The sequence below is a fragment of the Passer domesticus genome, chromosome 6 (assembly GCF_036417665.1).
Source record: "Passer domesticus isolate bPasDom1 chromosome 6, bPasDom1.hap1, whole genome shotgun sequence".
Taxonomy (NCBI): Eukaryota; Metazoa; Chordata; class Aves; order Passeriformes; family Passeridae; genus Passer; species Passer domesticus.
The window spans coordinates 33837886-33854723 of NC_087479.1; the positions used below are offsets into that span (position 1 = coordinate 33837886).

At 38.3% G+C, this 16838-nt stretch overlaps 1 protein-coding gene across 3 annotated transcripts in view; it reads right to left on the reverse strand.

Annotated features, from left to right (window-relative positions):
- The window catches only part of DCAF5 (DDB1 and CUL4 associated factor 5), a 67418-nt gene that overhangs the window by 27489 nt on the left and 23091 nt on the right, over nucleotides 1–16838 (reverse strand). For all 3 annotated transcript variants that reach the window (XM_064424310.1, XM_064424312.1, XM_064424313.1), the window contains exon 6: nucleotides 8088–8301. In XM_064424310.1, coding sequence (XP_064280380.1) covers nucleotides 8088–8301 — 214 coding nt within the window. The remainder of the gene's footprint in view (nucleotides 1–8087; nucleotides 8302–16838) is intronic.

Genomic DNA, 16838 nt, shown 5'->3' on the forward strand with positions numbered 1-16838 from the left:
GAATTTTTCTCAGGGTTTTAGTGAGCTGTCCCTTGGCTTTGTCAAGTGGTGCAAAACCCACATGCTGGGAGAGAAGCACAGAGGCATCCAAATTTGAAACAGGCTGGTGCTTTGCATATGTTCTTTAAGAGACAGGATGTACAGGCCCTTTATTTTACCTGTAACACAACATAATTAATTGGTGGGGTGTGGACTTTTGGTTCTTTTCCTATGATAACACATAAAGAATCTGCAGTCTGCTAGGCTCAAGTTGTAATTCCTCAAGACTCACACCACTTCTGTGGTGGAATATGCACTGATAAGCATTGAGGAAAACACAGTTTGACATGAAGCATCACTGAAGTCTGAAAAACATTGTTTGTCCAAAATAGACTGGAATTGACAGCAATCAGCTGTGGAAAATGAATCCATTTACATGAAGAATATAAAAACTGTGTATTTATCCAGGGAGGAAAGGTTTCCTAAGTAAACAGGTCTTATGCCATTTTGTTCTTTGTGACCGCTGTCTCCTCTTCTAAGCCCAACAGCCAATTTCAAATTTAATAAAGAAGCTGAGGATTCTGGAATTATGGACTGTACAGAAATATTCTTTTGCAAAAGGGCAGCTGTCACACAGAAGGGAGAGAGATACCCTGCAAGTAGCCACTGAAAACAAAGCAGTACCATAGACCCACTAACTAAACATCAGGAAACTCCAAAGAGTTGAACCCAACAAAATCCCAGGGTGAACATGACAATCTGCTTCTCATGGAGCTATTTCAAGGGGGATAAGCAAGCTATAAACAAAAAGAAGAAAAGTGTAAGAAAGCTGCCCTCATACACACTGTGTGTGATTGTGTATGCGTGTATATATAAATGTAGGTATATAAAAACCACAACCATGAACACCAGTCTTGTTAAACATTACATTTTGTATGAGAAGTATTTGACAAAAGACAAGCAAAATTTTTTTAGAGTTGCTTCTAGACCTTTTGTGGTGTCAAGACTGCTCTACACATCTTATGAAAAAAAGCTTCCCCTGCTATTTTTCCATTTCTAAAAATTACTGATAATTTACAATTTGATCATAATTTCACATTGTCCGCATTTTCTGTAGGTAGAAAACCCACAGATTTACTTTCAATCCATTTGTATTGTTGGATTATCTACTAACCAGATAAGAAACAAAGTAGGGACACAACTATGGAGCAGGAAAAGACATTTTCCTATTCCAAAAGAATCAAGAAACAAACAAGCAAGGAAACAACAAGGAAAAACAATTAAGGACAACAGTCAATTAGTCAAGTATTTCCATTTATTTGCAATTCCTGATCTGCCAGGCTGGTACCTTTATGTTGATGAATCTAGGTGTTGATGAATCTAGGTTTTTAGTATAGAATTCCCTCTGAGTACAGCTTGAAAACCTGCTGTAATCTTCACTGGCTGACTTCCCCAGCAGGTCTGTTCCCACCCACATGTCTTCTGCTAACACTGGAACCCCTAACAGCAGTGGTCTGATTCAGTAGCTACAGCAGTAAAACCTCACACAAATTGTCATGAGTCATTCAATATAGTATAGCCATTTTTGTATTTCAGCCAGATTCTACAGGGTCAGATGGGTGCCAGCACAGCCAAGGGAAGTACAGGATGTCCCCTGAAGGGCACACGGCCTTGTTGGTACCTCAAACTGCAACCCCAGAGTGGCTGCCTCCCTGTAGCAGCTCTCATTGTCACCAACCAGAGATCCTTCTCTCCACAGCAGTCAACCAGGAGATGACAAAATAATGAGCAGTCACCTGTGCAAGCCACTAACCTCTTATTCCTGTGTTTCAAAGAAAAAACCTAAAGTAAGAGGAGCTATAACTGAGGACGCTCTCTCTAAGATATGTTTTGGAGAACTTACAGCTAAGAAAAGAATTTCCCTACAAGGTATCTACACAGACAACCTTTTATCTTCTACTTGATAATAAATTCTGGGGCACAAATTATGTTGGTTTTTTTTTTTTTTCAATACCTAACAAATTCAAAGAGGGGTCACAACACTGTGAAAACAGACATCTTTTTTCACACCAGCCAGGACAGCCTGTACTCTTTACATACTATCCTGTACTCCTTGAAACCGTTTTTCAAGAGGCTGAAACTGGCACAAAAAAAGAGCTTAAATGTTTTCCATCTCAGCCAGAGAATCAAACAGGTGAGTCCAAAAGGCTTTAAACAACAGAAGCTTTGTTCCTCCTTAAGAAGCATGCCTATCTCATGAGCTGGAAAAAGTAAAGCTGTGAGACACAGCAGACTAGAGAAATACAAATTGCTTCTAGTACATAAATTTCAAAGCCAAAAATTTGTATTCCCACTCCCTAAATCCCTACTCTTACAAGCAGCCAACTCTGTGAGGGACAGTTTCAAATGCTTACAGAACCATCATTGAGAATAATCCATCAACATTTTTACAGCTGTCTTTTTGTAATGCAGAAAGGCCATAACAGGAATTTTATTAATGAACAAAAGCAACTTAAAAATCCTTACTGAGGATTTCTATGGCAGGGAAAACATCTCTATTACATTACAAAGAAATCAAACAAGTTTATCTGAGCATATGAGAGGTGCCACTAACTACAGATCTCCCATGATGTACTATGAGGAACACAAAGCTATGAGGAAATTCAAAGTCTCCTGAGTCTGAGTTCCACTCCACCAGAATTTAATTTCAGTATGTGTCCTTTTGGGCTTATGTATTGCTGTGCAGATGTCTAAAATCCTCCTCCAAGGGCTTATAGGAACTCAGAAAAGGGAGACAGGAAATGGGGCTGGCAGGGTGCACCAGGAATGGGGGAAAAGGCAATCAGAACAAGAATGGTTAAAGAAAACTCATGGCTCCTGCTGTTGAGACCTTGCCTCAGAAGAGGCACTTTGAGTATGACCCTCCCAATGTCAATTACCAAAAATAAAGGGGGAAAATTAATAAATTATTTCACTGCTAGATAAATGTCATGCATGGACTTTATATGTATGTATTATGCATATAGATAGAACTTAAACTGCTATTTAGGTAAAGCAAAAACCAAAATACAGTGTCATCAATAATTCATGGAAGAAACCAAATTTAAGACAGAGTAAGACATTGATTTTCTTTTTATCCAAGCACGGCAACATATTTGCACACTGAATGTTTTTCATATAATAAGAAATGCTGACTGCAATAAGCTACTATTCATTAGGAAGTCTTCCGTGCACAGGAAGCTTAAAATGTATTCTCTAAAATAATAATTCCCTTTCATCTTGCTATTTCTTAAACCTAGACATTGATAAGCATTACTTCCTGTGATAAATGACCTTCAAATTAGATGACACAAGGAACACCACTGAAGAAAAGTTCTCTTTCTTTGCAAAGGCAATATACAACCATAAAAGACCCCTGGCACCTATACAGGTAACCTCGTTTTTGGAAGAGTTACATTCATGAAATAATTCTGTCCTGCAAAATGCTGCCTTGTCCCTAACCAGGACTATTCAGAACGTGAATTTCTACATAATGAGGGCTGTAACTTTATAGGGAGTTGGAGCAGCCTTGCAGTACCGTAAGCAGTGCATTCCTGAAACTCTCCTATACCAGTGTAATGTCAACAGAAAAGGCTGAGTGGTGATGTAATGTCTGAGGGCATGCCAGAGTCAAGACACTTTTTGTTTGATTCACAGGGTACAAGTTATTTCTCCCCACCCCCGCCTTTTTAAAACAGGCAATACGCAGTTGATTTTACAACCACAAGCCTTATAGAGCCTCACATTATCTACACAGGGAAAAACAGGAATGAACTGATAGCATTCGTCATTGTGACACAGGCAACAATTCTTGAGCAAGAAAACCTTTTGGACTATTTTAGTTTGGAGAGTGGTTGTGTTTTGTGGTTTCTTTCTGGGCCTTTTTTTTGCTGTTGCCCATCACTATAGTCCCTGAGGCTCCTACACTCAAATACACATTTGGTTGTGTACTTAAAGTCCTGCAATTCTTTCTGTATCCTCAGATATAGGATATTTTCTATACCAGTCTAGCAACTAAAAATCCTTAGTATTTAATCAACATTTCCCAAATTCTAATGCTGACAAGAAGAATAGAAACTCACCCAGCACTGTGACATGACTAGACAGTGTCACACATTTAATATTTGTATATAATTAAACACTTGTGCATACTAAAGTCAGTGGGACTTGGGCGTATAAATAAACTGTTTTTAAAATTGTGGACCTGGATGCCCAGAAGAATGGATAAATGATGTTCTTACACAAATCTCTATAGCCAACAAAGGCAATGGGTAGCTGAGAGTCATGCTTGATCCATCCAGCCTACCTTACCCTTCCTCTCTTTCACAGCTGTATGACTCAAGTGAGCTCCTGGATAATGCAAACACCTTGCCATTTTGAACCTGTTCATCAACCAACGTCAGAGCTCTTCCTCAAAAAGTAGAAAAATTGGTGTCATGTGAATAGGTCATTACACCAATGACAAGGACAAAAGAAAAAATTCTGAGAGGAGCACATGAAGGTAAGTTTAAATGGGTGCAAATAAAATATCAGCTAAACAACACCTCTCAAGCTTTGGTAGTTGCAAGAAACAAGAAAATCATGATTGTGGCATTTCTGGGAAAAATGCACATGTATATTTAAAAAAAAATAATAAAATGTGTATATGTACACACATTGCTCATTGACTGTGAAGTCAGGCTCACAAGGACTAGGACAATAATGCTTTTGGAGGCAAACAATAGTTTGCAAGGCCACTAAGAGAAACAAAGCTGTTCATCCTCTAAGATCCCCATCACTTAGCTTGTGCTGCAACCCACAATACCTGCAACAACTCAAAATCACATAGCATTTCAGAACGTGGTCTTAAAAAAAAAACCAAAAACCAAAAAACCATTGTAGTTAACAAGGGAATCTTCCCAGATTTGGTACCTTAAAGCATTAATGATATATCATTCTTTGCTAAGAAGTTTTAATCTACTTGCATCTCAGATGCTGCAGTAAAAGGGGATGGTAACAGATCACTGCACACCTGCTGGCAGCAGGCTTCCCTCTAGAGTGACACTTCAGGAGTTCTGGCTCCAAGTCCTTTTGAGTACCTATCAAAATCTGTGAGCACTAAAAAATTAGTACTGAGAAAATATTAGAAAGTCTAACCCCCATCAACAGACAAACCAATCAAACTGTTCCCCAACTAGTAGTCTGTGTTTTGTTTCTGCAAAGAAATTTCATCAATTTAACACACATACCTTGTCAAAGTAAGAACAACACTTCTAGTCATTTTGGGAACTTAAGCATTTGGCTTCTTAAGATATAAGGGCAATCTTCAAGAGAACTCTTAAGCTGTGTGCTTGCAGCTCAGAATGTGCTCATTTCTGCCATACCAGAATGCAATCCATACTGAACAGGGTGCTATTTACCTTTACTGTAGATTTTCACCACTGTATTAAAACAAATTTCCAAAGGCCACCCAAAACTAACAGTTATGGGGTTTTAAACCCTGGTGGCCATAACTTACAAGAAAACTTCCTATGAGCAAACCATTTGCTATGTAATAACTTCAGAGGAAGATTAGCAAAGGCTACAGTTCTGTGAGAAGCTGAGTCTCACAGAGCCGAAAGGCCATCTCTCCATCTCCCATCTATCTTCTGATCCCTATATCACATCCAAATGCTTGTCAGAGCTCTCTGACTGTCAGTACGAGTCATTAACCCAGGGAAATATGTAAATGCTGTTGCCAAGTTAGGAAGTGGTATCAGTGAAAGGTCTTACATTACCTCTGCTGGACAAGAAAGACCTCCCCCTTTCAGCAGCTCACTTCTTTCCCAATGCAATTGCATTCTAAACAGTGATGAGTTAAGGATAATCCTTTCTTATTAGAGTTAAAATATAGTATAGAAACGCAACTTTATGAGGTGAACTACTTGTGCAGACAACACATAATAGTTGTTGAACACAGGAGACCCCATTTTTAATTTACTGTGCTCTGTAACCTGACTATTTAAAACAGCTTAAAAGAGAAAAAAAAATCAAGTTGGCAGTTTAATAAAGATGAAAAGAAGAATTGAAGACAGAGAAAATCAGAGGTTCAATGTGAAAAAACTGCTAAAGGAGCCTTCCTACCACAATTTGAAAGCAACTTTCTTAGCCACCTTCAAATGAAGTCCTTTCAAAGAGCCTTAGCCCATACAAAATTTTGATCCTATGAGGAAATACAAGCAAGGTATTCTGGGATGCTTACTTTGCATGGATCTCAAATGAAAGACATTCTTTATAAAGGCTAAGAACAGCAATATTAAAAGGGAGAGGCAACTGGAGCTAGATTAAATTGGATACAGAATTATTTCTTCTTTTGATAAATTCTGATTTGCAGGGGTGAAGACTTGTGTACATTATACAAAGCACACTCTTTGTATAGAAGGACAAATCTCAAAAAATGTGTTATTTTTTTTATTCACCTTGTCTATCTTACAGTGGTTCCAACTCCAATCTTCTTTTCTAGATATACCTGCAACTGGAATTGGGTTCCCTGTAAAAGGCAGTCCCTAAGGGCCATCCCTAGTGTTGACAGTCTTAGCCACTGAATTTGAACATTACTGGATGGTTTCAGACAGAGTTGGAGCATGTGTTGGCCTTTTCTGCATTCATTATCATTTTTCCTTCCAGTTGGAAGATGGCTATGAGCTTGTATCTAAATGTCAAATTCCACATCTCTCTAACATTCCATGGAAAAGTTCATCTTCTCTATTAGCTCCGTATTGTTTTATGAGAGACTGTAACTGTCTTTTGCTAATTTCCAACTCATTAGCAGCATTACCTGCTGCTACTTATCCGAACAGAAAGTCTGTCAAGCCACAAGAATATAAAGTTTTTAAAAAATGCAGGCTCCTGAAGTATCGAATCAGCCTGATACAGAACAGACATACTCCTCCTGTTATACCCATAAGAAAGTGCCTTAGAAAGCAGAGCAACATATACTTAGACTTTTCTCTATATCTTTAGTAACAAATGAGAAGCTAAATTATGTGTCAGCCTGTACACATAATTTAAGCTCTACACTGAGTTCCAGAGAAGAAAAGTGTGTTATCTTTAGGCTGACTAAATAATGGACCACAAATTGTCAGGGGTTTTCTTCTTAACCAACACGTGTGTTTTCCAATGCTTTATAGTAAGTCACTCAATTGTTTTAAATGAGTTTCATTATCACATTTTCACATTCTTGTCAAATAATATTGAGAACTAAGGAAGACTGCTCAAGCTCAGTGACATGAATGCATGTCCTACTTGCAATCTGAAAGAAGCTCAACTCTGCCTCCTGCAGCAGCAGCAATAGAATTAGTGATGAAATTCTGACTGCAAGAATTTTGCTGATGACAGTTAAGAAATTTTCAGATCATAGTTTGATACTATCATAGCTTGAAAATACATCTTTTGTCCTTAAACAGTACCTTTGGTTATTAAATACAGCTGTCCAAAGACAATATCTGGCTCTAGAATCATATGAACTTCTGTTAGCCACTTTATGTGTGACCTATTTCTTTGTGATCAGTAGTAGGGACAGAGCCCTGCCTCAGTCAAATAACAGACTATTCCTTCCTAACCACCTGCCATCACCACTTACAGAACACTGACTACAAAGACCTATCCTACGTGATCTAGAAGTATTAAAAGAGAAACATTATAATTTGAAATAAGAATTAATAACTCCATAAATACACAATATTTAAATTTTGTGGGATTGCCTCTATGCCACTATGTAACAAAATTGAAATGCAAGGAAGATGCTTCCTTATCATATGTAGATGAGTAGATAACATTGTATTAATTGGACCTAAAAAGACAGGGAATATTTTCTTCTGCATATACTCTTCCAAGTAAGTATTAGATCACATCAAACACCAGGCAAAACTTCTCATGTGTTTTGGTATATGTTTTCCTTCTTTCCACATTGCAAAACAGTTGTGAATAAGCCTGTACGTGTCCTGCTTCCTGTGTTATCTGCTGAATCAGAAAGAAGCCACCCTCACAAAGGTGTTCTCAAACAGTCATGGAAACCCTGGAGACTCAGGGCAGCACTGCTTGCTCATTACCTGATCACGATCACCTGCAAAGCAGCAGCTCTTCATGGTGCAGGAGTTGAAGTAGCCTTGGTTGTCAAACTGGAAGACGGGCAGGCGGCAGTGGATGTCGTAGAGCACGGGGGGCAGGCGCCGCCGCAGCGCCAGCAGCTGGGTGCCATTGCTGTTGAACCGCACGCTCATGGCGCTCTGCAGGGAGAGGTTCCCACCATAGCGGAGCAGGGAACTGCGGAAAGACAAGTGGGAGTGGGTCAGATGGGCTGCACAAGCCAACTTAACTACTTAAAGACAGAACACGCTTTAATCTCACTGAGGCTTTTCAAACAAACAAGCCCAGGAAACTATAATCTTATTTAGTTTCTGCTTTCAATTCCTGAAAAATCTTAATATGAAACCTGAATGACAAGCTATCAAAATGTAAATGTTTGTAAGGTTTTCAGAACAGAGAAGTTAAAGACTGTGAATAGTTTTGTTAATAAAAAGTACATTTCCAGCATAGGAGCCAAGTTGGGCAGAGCACTTAGCCTTTAAAAGGCTGTCCTTTTACTTCTGGGATGTCTGCCTTTGAGACTGACCCTACCAGCACTCAACCCTTTTTGCTAGCTGGTTCTTGAACCAAGCAGTCTTTTACCCTTGCTCTGGCACCAGATGGCATTTTCTCCAAATGTAGACAGGCTGGCCATTCTCTCTCTTCGGCTTCTATTTATATCTCTACAGGGCATCAGAGGATGTTTAAACTCCACAATCAGTTCCAGATGTCTTAAATAAAAGGACATCTTACTAACATGTTATTGCAAGAAATGCTAAAATAAGTCACTTAGCTAATCTTGAACTAGCTTCATCTAAAAATACTGCCAAGTAGGCAAGACAATTATGTTATCACATGACATTATTATCTAAAACTCTCATGTGGCAGGATTAGCTGGTTTCCTTGTCCCATATAAGGCTGTATATCCAGAGCTGGAGTATTTGTATCCATTCTTATTGACATACACAAAACAAACCCAAAGGTTCACACATTTCCAGACTCTCTTTAAAAAAGTAACAGAAACGGAACTTGTTCCATAAAGGAAGCTAAAGTTAATCAAAGCACACCTTAGATGCAACTTGTACAGATTTTCTGTTCTCAAAGACTTCATTCAATCTGTGTACTTGAAATGATTGTGTATATGGAAAGCGAGGCAAAGATGGAAGACATTTTATCTCCTTTTTTTTCAGTGATCACTGAAACCTTCCTAAACAGGACTACAGCTCAATTTTTTGTTAACACTTCTGTTTTGAGCAATAACCATCAAATCTTGTTGAGAGCTGTGACTTTTATGCCCCTTCTGGACCAGAAAAAGCATGCCAGCTCAGAATTTGTAAATTCTAGAGGGAAGCTTACTCATAGATTTTAATGCATACCACCTTCTGATATAGCCCTTTGCCCCAACAACTGCAAAGAATGAGTCACTCCACATGGATGGGAAGCCACATTCCATGCAGGTCAAAACATGCATCATTGCCTGAGATACCGTAAAGTTAAAAAACCATTGTTCCTAAGCCAGAGTTAAACAAAAGCAACGCAAAATATAAGACTCTACATAATGAATGCCCGAGAAATATGCTGCTCTCTCTCACACACACTCTTTGTGCACTGAACAGTCAAAGCCAGGGTGACACAAAGGCACCAAAAGTCACATTTTCAAAGCCAACTAACTAGTAACTTCTTAAGGCTGGGCACCAAAACTTCAGAACACTTCTATCAGCGTGAACAGTCCTGGTGTCTCATGTTCTCCTCCTCCAAGGCAAAGTTGCCAAGCTTTTATTAATCATGTTGAAGGTATTTAATTAAAACATGAGAGAATTTAATACTAGAAACTGTAAGATTAGAGACAAGGATTTAGGATCCCTCCCATGAGCCCTAGTTTCTGTTAATTGAGATCAATAAAGTACTCACCTCAAAATACTCAGTCAGACATTAAAAATCAAGACAAAACAAGATAACCAAAAGACATATGATATTTTTGCCTTCCCTTTACTGATAGGTCTTAGCAAGCCATTTATTTTTCTATGGAATTTTCCACTTTCTTCAAAAAGGACAAACAAATAAGCTAAAACATCTTAAACCCACCAAAACCCCAACCCAACCAAGAACTCAACACAAAAAAACAGGCAGAAGAAACAATTCCAGATTTTTTTGGCTAAGAAAAGTTAATTTTTAATAAAAAATATATGTGTTGTCCAACATGAATAAGAAGGTCATAAGAAATATGCACCAACCAGACTTAATTTAGGTGCAACCTAAAGATTAAGCTTCTCTCCTCATTACCAGTTCTCTCCCTTAATCCAAATCACAGCCCAGAATTCAGTGTGAAAAAGTTCCAAAAGAATGTTTTACTTCAGAGATTAAAGGAAGTAACAGAGACTAGAACTTCAGAAAAAAATATCCACACATGAAAAATCTAGAATTAAGGAGCTGCACAGCTAATACTTCTCAAAAGATCTACAGCTTTGCCTGCCTCTGACCCTCACTCCACACAATTCAGCCACACATGTGATGAAAATAAAGTTCCCACTGCAGTTTTTTAAAACATTAGGCTCAAACAAAAAAAAAAGAAAACCAAACAAAAAATTAAACCCCCTCACTAACAAAAAAAGCAGTGAGCTAGTTTGGCTGATACAGAAAGAAATACTAAAACAGCTGTTTGCTATTCATTTATAATGTAAGAGTAATGACTTTCCCCACTTGCCTTAATTCTGGCCCCAAAAGCCTGACACTATAGCTCCAAGCGCAGCATTTCGCTGTACTAATCACAAGACAGTAGTTTTCTGTTTTCCCCACTCTGCTGTGTCCTGATTGCTTCCTCTCTGCCTCTTTGAAAGGACTTGTTCAATTAACTGCACAGTGTTTTCCTTTAAGAAACTCCGAAAAGAGGCAGCAAGTAGTTCAGGTGGGGATGAAGTGACCAAACTGACACAAGCCCCCACCAAACATCCACTTCTTGATCCAAACAGCGGAAAAATATTTGCTTGCTCTCTCTTTCCTCCTAGGACAGAACATCTCAGAGATATGTTCACAAATAAGAGGGGGGGATGTGTATGTCATGGCTCTATCTTGGTGGCAAAGCTGCTCACCTAGGTCACAAACAGAGGACATATAAGGGATTTGAGAAACCTCTTTCTCTGCCTCATGCTGCAGGCAGAGCACATGGTAGCAGTACTGAGAACTGAGGAACCCTAAGACTTCAGTAACTTGCATCATAAAATATTGGTGATTTTAAAACACTCATGATGATTTTAGGGAAAAAATAATAATTGCCTGAGATTCCTTCTAGAGTATCCATCTCCATCAAAATTGCAGAAAAAAAGGGAGACAGCCCTCTCCAAGAAAAAAGCCAACAGAAGTTATTTTTTACAGTATGAAGCCACTACTAATACACGTTAGTATTAAAGAGGATGTCTGAATCAAGAAGCTCTAAAGACTTTCAAATTAATCAGAATGAGAGCTTTTGCACTTTCTTTTTTTGGGGAGTGGGAGGGAAGGGGAAGAGAAGTGCTGTGTTTAAAGCATGTTCAAATGACTATATTCCCTTTCTCAGTTGCACCAGGGTGTTGTGCTGTACTTTTAGTCAGTGCTACTTTTGGATTTTTTCACACAGGATTATGTGGGGCAGGGTAGACATGTTTGGATACGTTGCTTATGTTAGAACTGCCACTTACTGCACGCACTAACAAAGGAGTTTCAGAGGCAACACCTTGTCGCAGTTTCTAAAAGTTTACTGATGCATCACACCAGAAACAATACTCTCATCTTGACACAGACCGTGACAGCTAGTGAGAAATCTGAAGGCAATACTAAAAGGACACTTCTGAACAAGATAAGTGCTCTTTCTGCCAGAGGCATTATTTTTATGAATCCAAAGCCAGACTACTCGGATTTACTTTGCTTCCAAATTTGGCTCACCCAGACAGCTGTGGAATGCTGATGTTGCCTACCAGCTCTGGAAGCAATATAGAGAGAGACACATGCATTTTTGAGTTTTTTAAAAAGTCATATTGTATGATTAAGAGAAATATTTAGGCCACAGATGGAACATTGCAATCCAAACACACATGCTGGAGCTGGAGGGAGGCTGAGGAGGGAGGGCATGGACGATTCTATGCAATATGGTCATTTCCGTAGCTGGATACGCAGCACACAGGCAGCGGGCAAGGGCTAACGAAATACAGCTCAGCCAAACAATGGAAGGCTTTCAATCCACGAGCAGCACCACTAATGTAAACAATTTGGTTAACTGGCAGTTAGTGGAGCAAGGCAAGGAGCAGCATCGCTGCATTGCAGTACAGACACTGTCCTTGGGACAGGGCTGTCATTTAAGACAAGAAATTAATTAAGCAAGGGAAAAGTGTCGGTGTCATAAACAGCAGTGAGCGAGACTAAGTTAATGAAAGAATGACCTTAAAAGGAAAGAATGAACTGAATGCTTGTAACTAATACACACCATTGCATACAACTGTGTTTGTCAGCAATTCTGTAACCACAAAATTGAGAAACTTCTAACTGTGCAAAAAAATAACTGGAATGAAACTTGGCAAACAGGATTTTGGCCTGGAAAACTGCGGAAAAGTTTGGGGGTTTATTTGCAAGAAAAATACTGTGTGTTTAAAAGGACACAATTCATATAGAGTCTGAAGCAAACACTTAAGAGCCAAATTAACCAATAACAGAAAAGTCAGCACAATATTGAGCACAGTCTGCTCAATAATCATGCAAAGCTTTTTAAAGCAGATTATGAGTCTCAGAAATCTCAAGATAGATTTTGTCTAAGTGTACAACATTTCACTATAAGTATTATAAGTGATGTGAAGGAAGTCCATCCATGTCTGAAGGTATACAAGCCATACTGAATATTTTATTATTTTTCAGAAACAAGCTCATTTTTCTAAATTCTGTCATCACTATTATCTTGTCTATCTTATCACTACTACCCTCACAAGAATTGTCTCCAAGAATCCTTACCAAGAAGTAAGGGGTATTTGCTTGGACATTAAACAATAACCAAATAAAATAAAGGCTGTGCATTATTGGCAAAATTAATATCTTTGCTTTCCTTCAAAAAGAAAGTACAATTAAAATCAATTCCATCCATCAAGATAGGAAAAGTACAGAATTCAGAGTGAAGATTCAGCATATTCAAGAACGTGACATTTCTTTGCTGTTTACTGTTAGTGTCAGAAACATATAAACTAGTTCAAAATGGAATCTCCCCATCATTAATGAACTTTCATGCATGGCAAACTCAAAGGTGAATAGAATCTTTGCTGTTTCCTCCAAACCACGAGGGCAATATTTTAATTTTTTAAAAATAACTGAGATTCTTAGCTGAAAACAGAAACTGGAGCCTTAAAGACATCAAACATCATCATTTATGTACCCAGAAACCCAAAAATGTACCAGCAAAGGCTTGCCTAGTTTGGCCCTTATGACCTAATTGCATCACTGAATGAAAAAATTGCTACATCAGTGATCTCAGGCAGCTCTCCAGAATGCATTATGATTTCCTGTATTCTGCCTTTATTCACAGGAAAATAGCTCAAGAATTTCAGTATTCTGAGGAAGATGGCAAGAGCAGAGGTGTAAAGTTTACTAAATTCTCCCCTCATCTGTATTACTTTTATCCTTTCAGGATTTAAGGTTTCCTCTGCCATTACAAAGATTGAACAGTAGCAAATGACAGCAAACAAAAAAAAAATCCTGTTTGTTTGGATGCTTCACATCCTCCTCCAGCTCGAGCCAAGGTTTGTTTAAGTCTTATTACAGACCTGTTCACAAACATTCTCCTGCCCTAGAGGCTTGCCCTCACTACAGATCTGTGGGTCACCAGGCACAAGAGAGTCCTATTCTCACTCTCTGCTTGAATCATGTAGGTGTTACTGTAATGTAAGCAATAAATGAGATCTAATAAGCAGACAATTAGTTTTTCAGGGGAAAAAAAAAAAAACCTAACCAAAACCCAATAAAATTTATCTTGATTTAAAAAAAAAAAAAGAAACTTGAGAATACAATGTAAAAAGCAACTGTCCAACAGCCACAAACAAACTAGCTGAAACACCTGATCTTTTCCATCCTTTTCTAATCCCTAAATTCTCTGATCAGAGTCCATTATGCAGTCTGTTCAGAAATAGCACCTTGTAGGATGGAGTACAGACTGTGACAGGGAACACTGCTCAGCTAAATCCAGCAAAACACAAAAGAACAGGTTCCATCAGATAACCAGATAGAGAAGATACAAATACAGCCAGACATGGCATGGGAAGATGACCTCTAGGTCAAATGAAGGAGCAGGATGTGTTCCCAAAACCAAGCCTTCACCAAAGTCCTCACAGCACAAAGAACACAGATATCAGAGAATGTTACCTTAGAAAAATAATCTCAGTGTAAAAGTTGGCAATTCCTCCTGAAGAATGAAGCCATTTTCATACCTTATGCAGAATCAGTCTTGTGTCAATACTGCAGTCCCACAATACATCTTTCCTGCACATTTCTGTGCTGCAATTGTTGTCTTGCATTAGGAAAGCTTATGAGTAACATCAGCCACAGATTTGTTCTCTTATCCCATTATATATATATATATATATGCACACACACACACTCACTTCCCTGCTTTTCTCTAGTTAAGCTACAAGAATTTTTAATTTACAAAAACTACACAAGTAGCTATTAAAGAAAATAGCAGCAAGAAAAAAGTAGGCCTTTCTTTTGACAGGAAAATTGGCAAGATCCAAAATGTTCCAGCAGTAGAAGAGTCCAGTCTTAAACTAGCAAAGCTTTTGTCTCTAGTAGGTAAAAGATGAACATAAATTTTCACCTAAAGCTAAGTGAATACAACTGCAGACGTAACTTTGGACTAATCAGGTTCTATCACAATTTACCCTGGACCGATGTTTCAAAGACTAATTTCCTTCTCTTAAAATAGGGTTAAGCTAATTTTTCATATATTCTTCTAGTAAATGCACTAAGAGGCTCTTTCTTTTGATTTCAGTCACCAATATTTTTTTTAATTTTCCTTTCTCCCTTTTTTCCTTTTTAGACAAAAAAAGTTTCTCTTTTAATTCCCTCCATATTAAATTGAGGTATAGATGTGATTAGGGCAAGATTTACAATGATTACTGCCTTAAGAAAGCAGTCTACAAAAACCCATACAATCGGAGCTTCTTTTGAGCAACAGATTATACTTTTAAAATTTGCATTACAAGGAAAATGCTTTGCACTTTAAGCTCTTGCTTTAGAAAGACCTGGGTGCTAAAGTACTTCAAAGCTAACAAAAAGATTAAGCACCATGAGGCTTTTGAAGTAGGCAGTTTTCCCTTTTCTTGATACAGGAAAAACCGAGGGCAAGAAAGGTCAACCAACAGACCTAACCAACACTGTGAAACAAAACCAGGTTTCCTGACTTCTTGTTTACAGTTACACACAGTGCTGAATATCTAAAACCCGAATAGCACCTCTGCTTGTAGGAGCAAGCTGGATCCCACAGAGCAAAGGGACAGTATTGAGCTTAAAGTGCCTGCCAGAACCTAGAGTGCTAATGTGAGAATGCTGACAGGTGTGAAGAAGTTTCATCTTCAAATCAGAAAATCCCCGTGCATATGATGGAGAACAATCAAGACAGAAGAGGCCAAACAGAAGAATGACCAAAACCCTATTTGAGAACAGCAAAGAATTAAAAGTTGAGCTACTAAGAACACTCTATTATACAATTTGAATCTCAGTTCTCCACAATTCAGCTGTGTCTGTTCAACAAATCCAGGGATCCTAGAGGAAAGTTAAAAATCTTTCTAAATACACTCCACTCCAAGAAGGACACCAGACTAAACACAGAGACAGCTAAGCTAAACCCTCTATCCCAAGAGGCCTGACAAGATCATGCATAAAGCAAGACTGCAAATGAAATATGGAGTGTGTACATTTAGAACAGAAGCTAAGTGAGAGGGCACTTCCTACGGTACCATCCCAGTAAACTCCACAATAAGGACAAGGCATAAGGGTGGGGAAAAGAGACTACAGTACCTGTTTCACACATGTAAATACCAGGCAGTATTTGGTAGACTTGCAAACTTAAGTATTTCCAGACTATCTCTCAGGTGGTGCTTACACCAGCAACAGAAATTACTGCTTCAGAATAAAAAAAATTGTTTAACAATAAATTCACTGATTTACATATTTCAAAACTTTAGGCTGCGCTCCTGTCTTTAAAAAAAAAAAAAAAGGAAAATAAAAAGCACCAAATGTCTGAAGCTGGCAATGACAAAAAAAAGTCTCCTCAGGCAGGAAAGTCACCAACATGACTAAAGCCTTGTCACCATCTCTCCTTGCCCAAAGTCAGAAAAGACTCATTTGCAAGTACTCCCTTTTTTCCCTTCAGTGAGCAGAAAGAAGGAAAGTCTGAGTAAACTACCTTAGATATTTCTAAGTCTAAATAAGTAGTTGATTTTGGCTAAGTTTGTGGCAAATATTTTTGAGATTTATGTTTACAATACAGAAATCAAAGCCAAAAGCCATCCGAAAAGTACTACTCCCCCAGATGCCATTACTACTCCAATGTTCCTTCAATGCATCCCAAAGATTCTCAGAAAAATTCAATCCCCATGAACTTAAGCAATAATCAGTTCACTTTCTAGAAGTTCTAAAGGGAAGTTTTGAGAAATAATGGAAGACAAATAGGGGGGAAGTATCTACATTTAGGTTCTGTGTAATTTGGAGCTAATATGCCAAGTTGT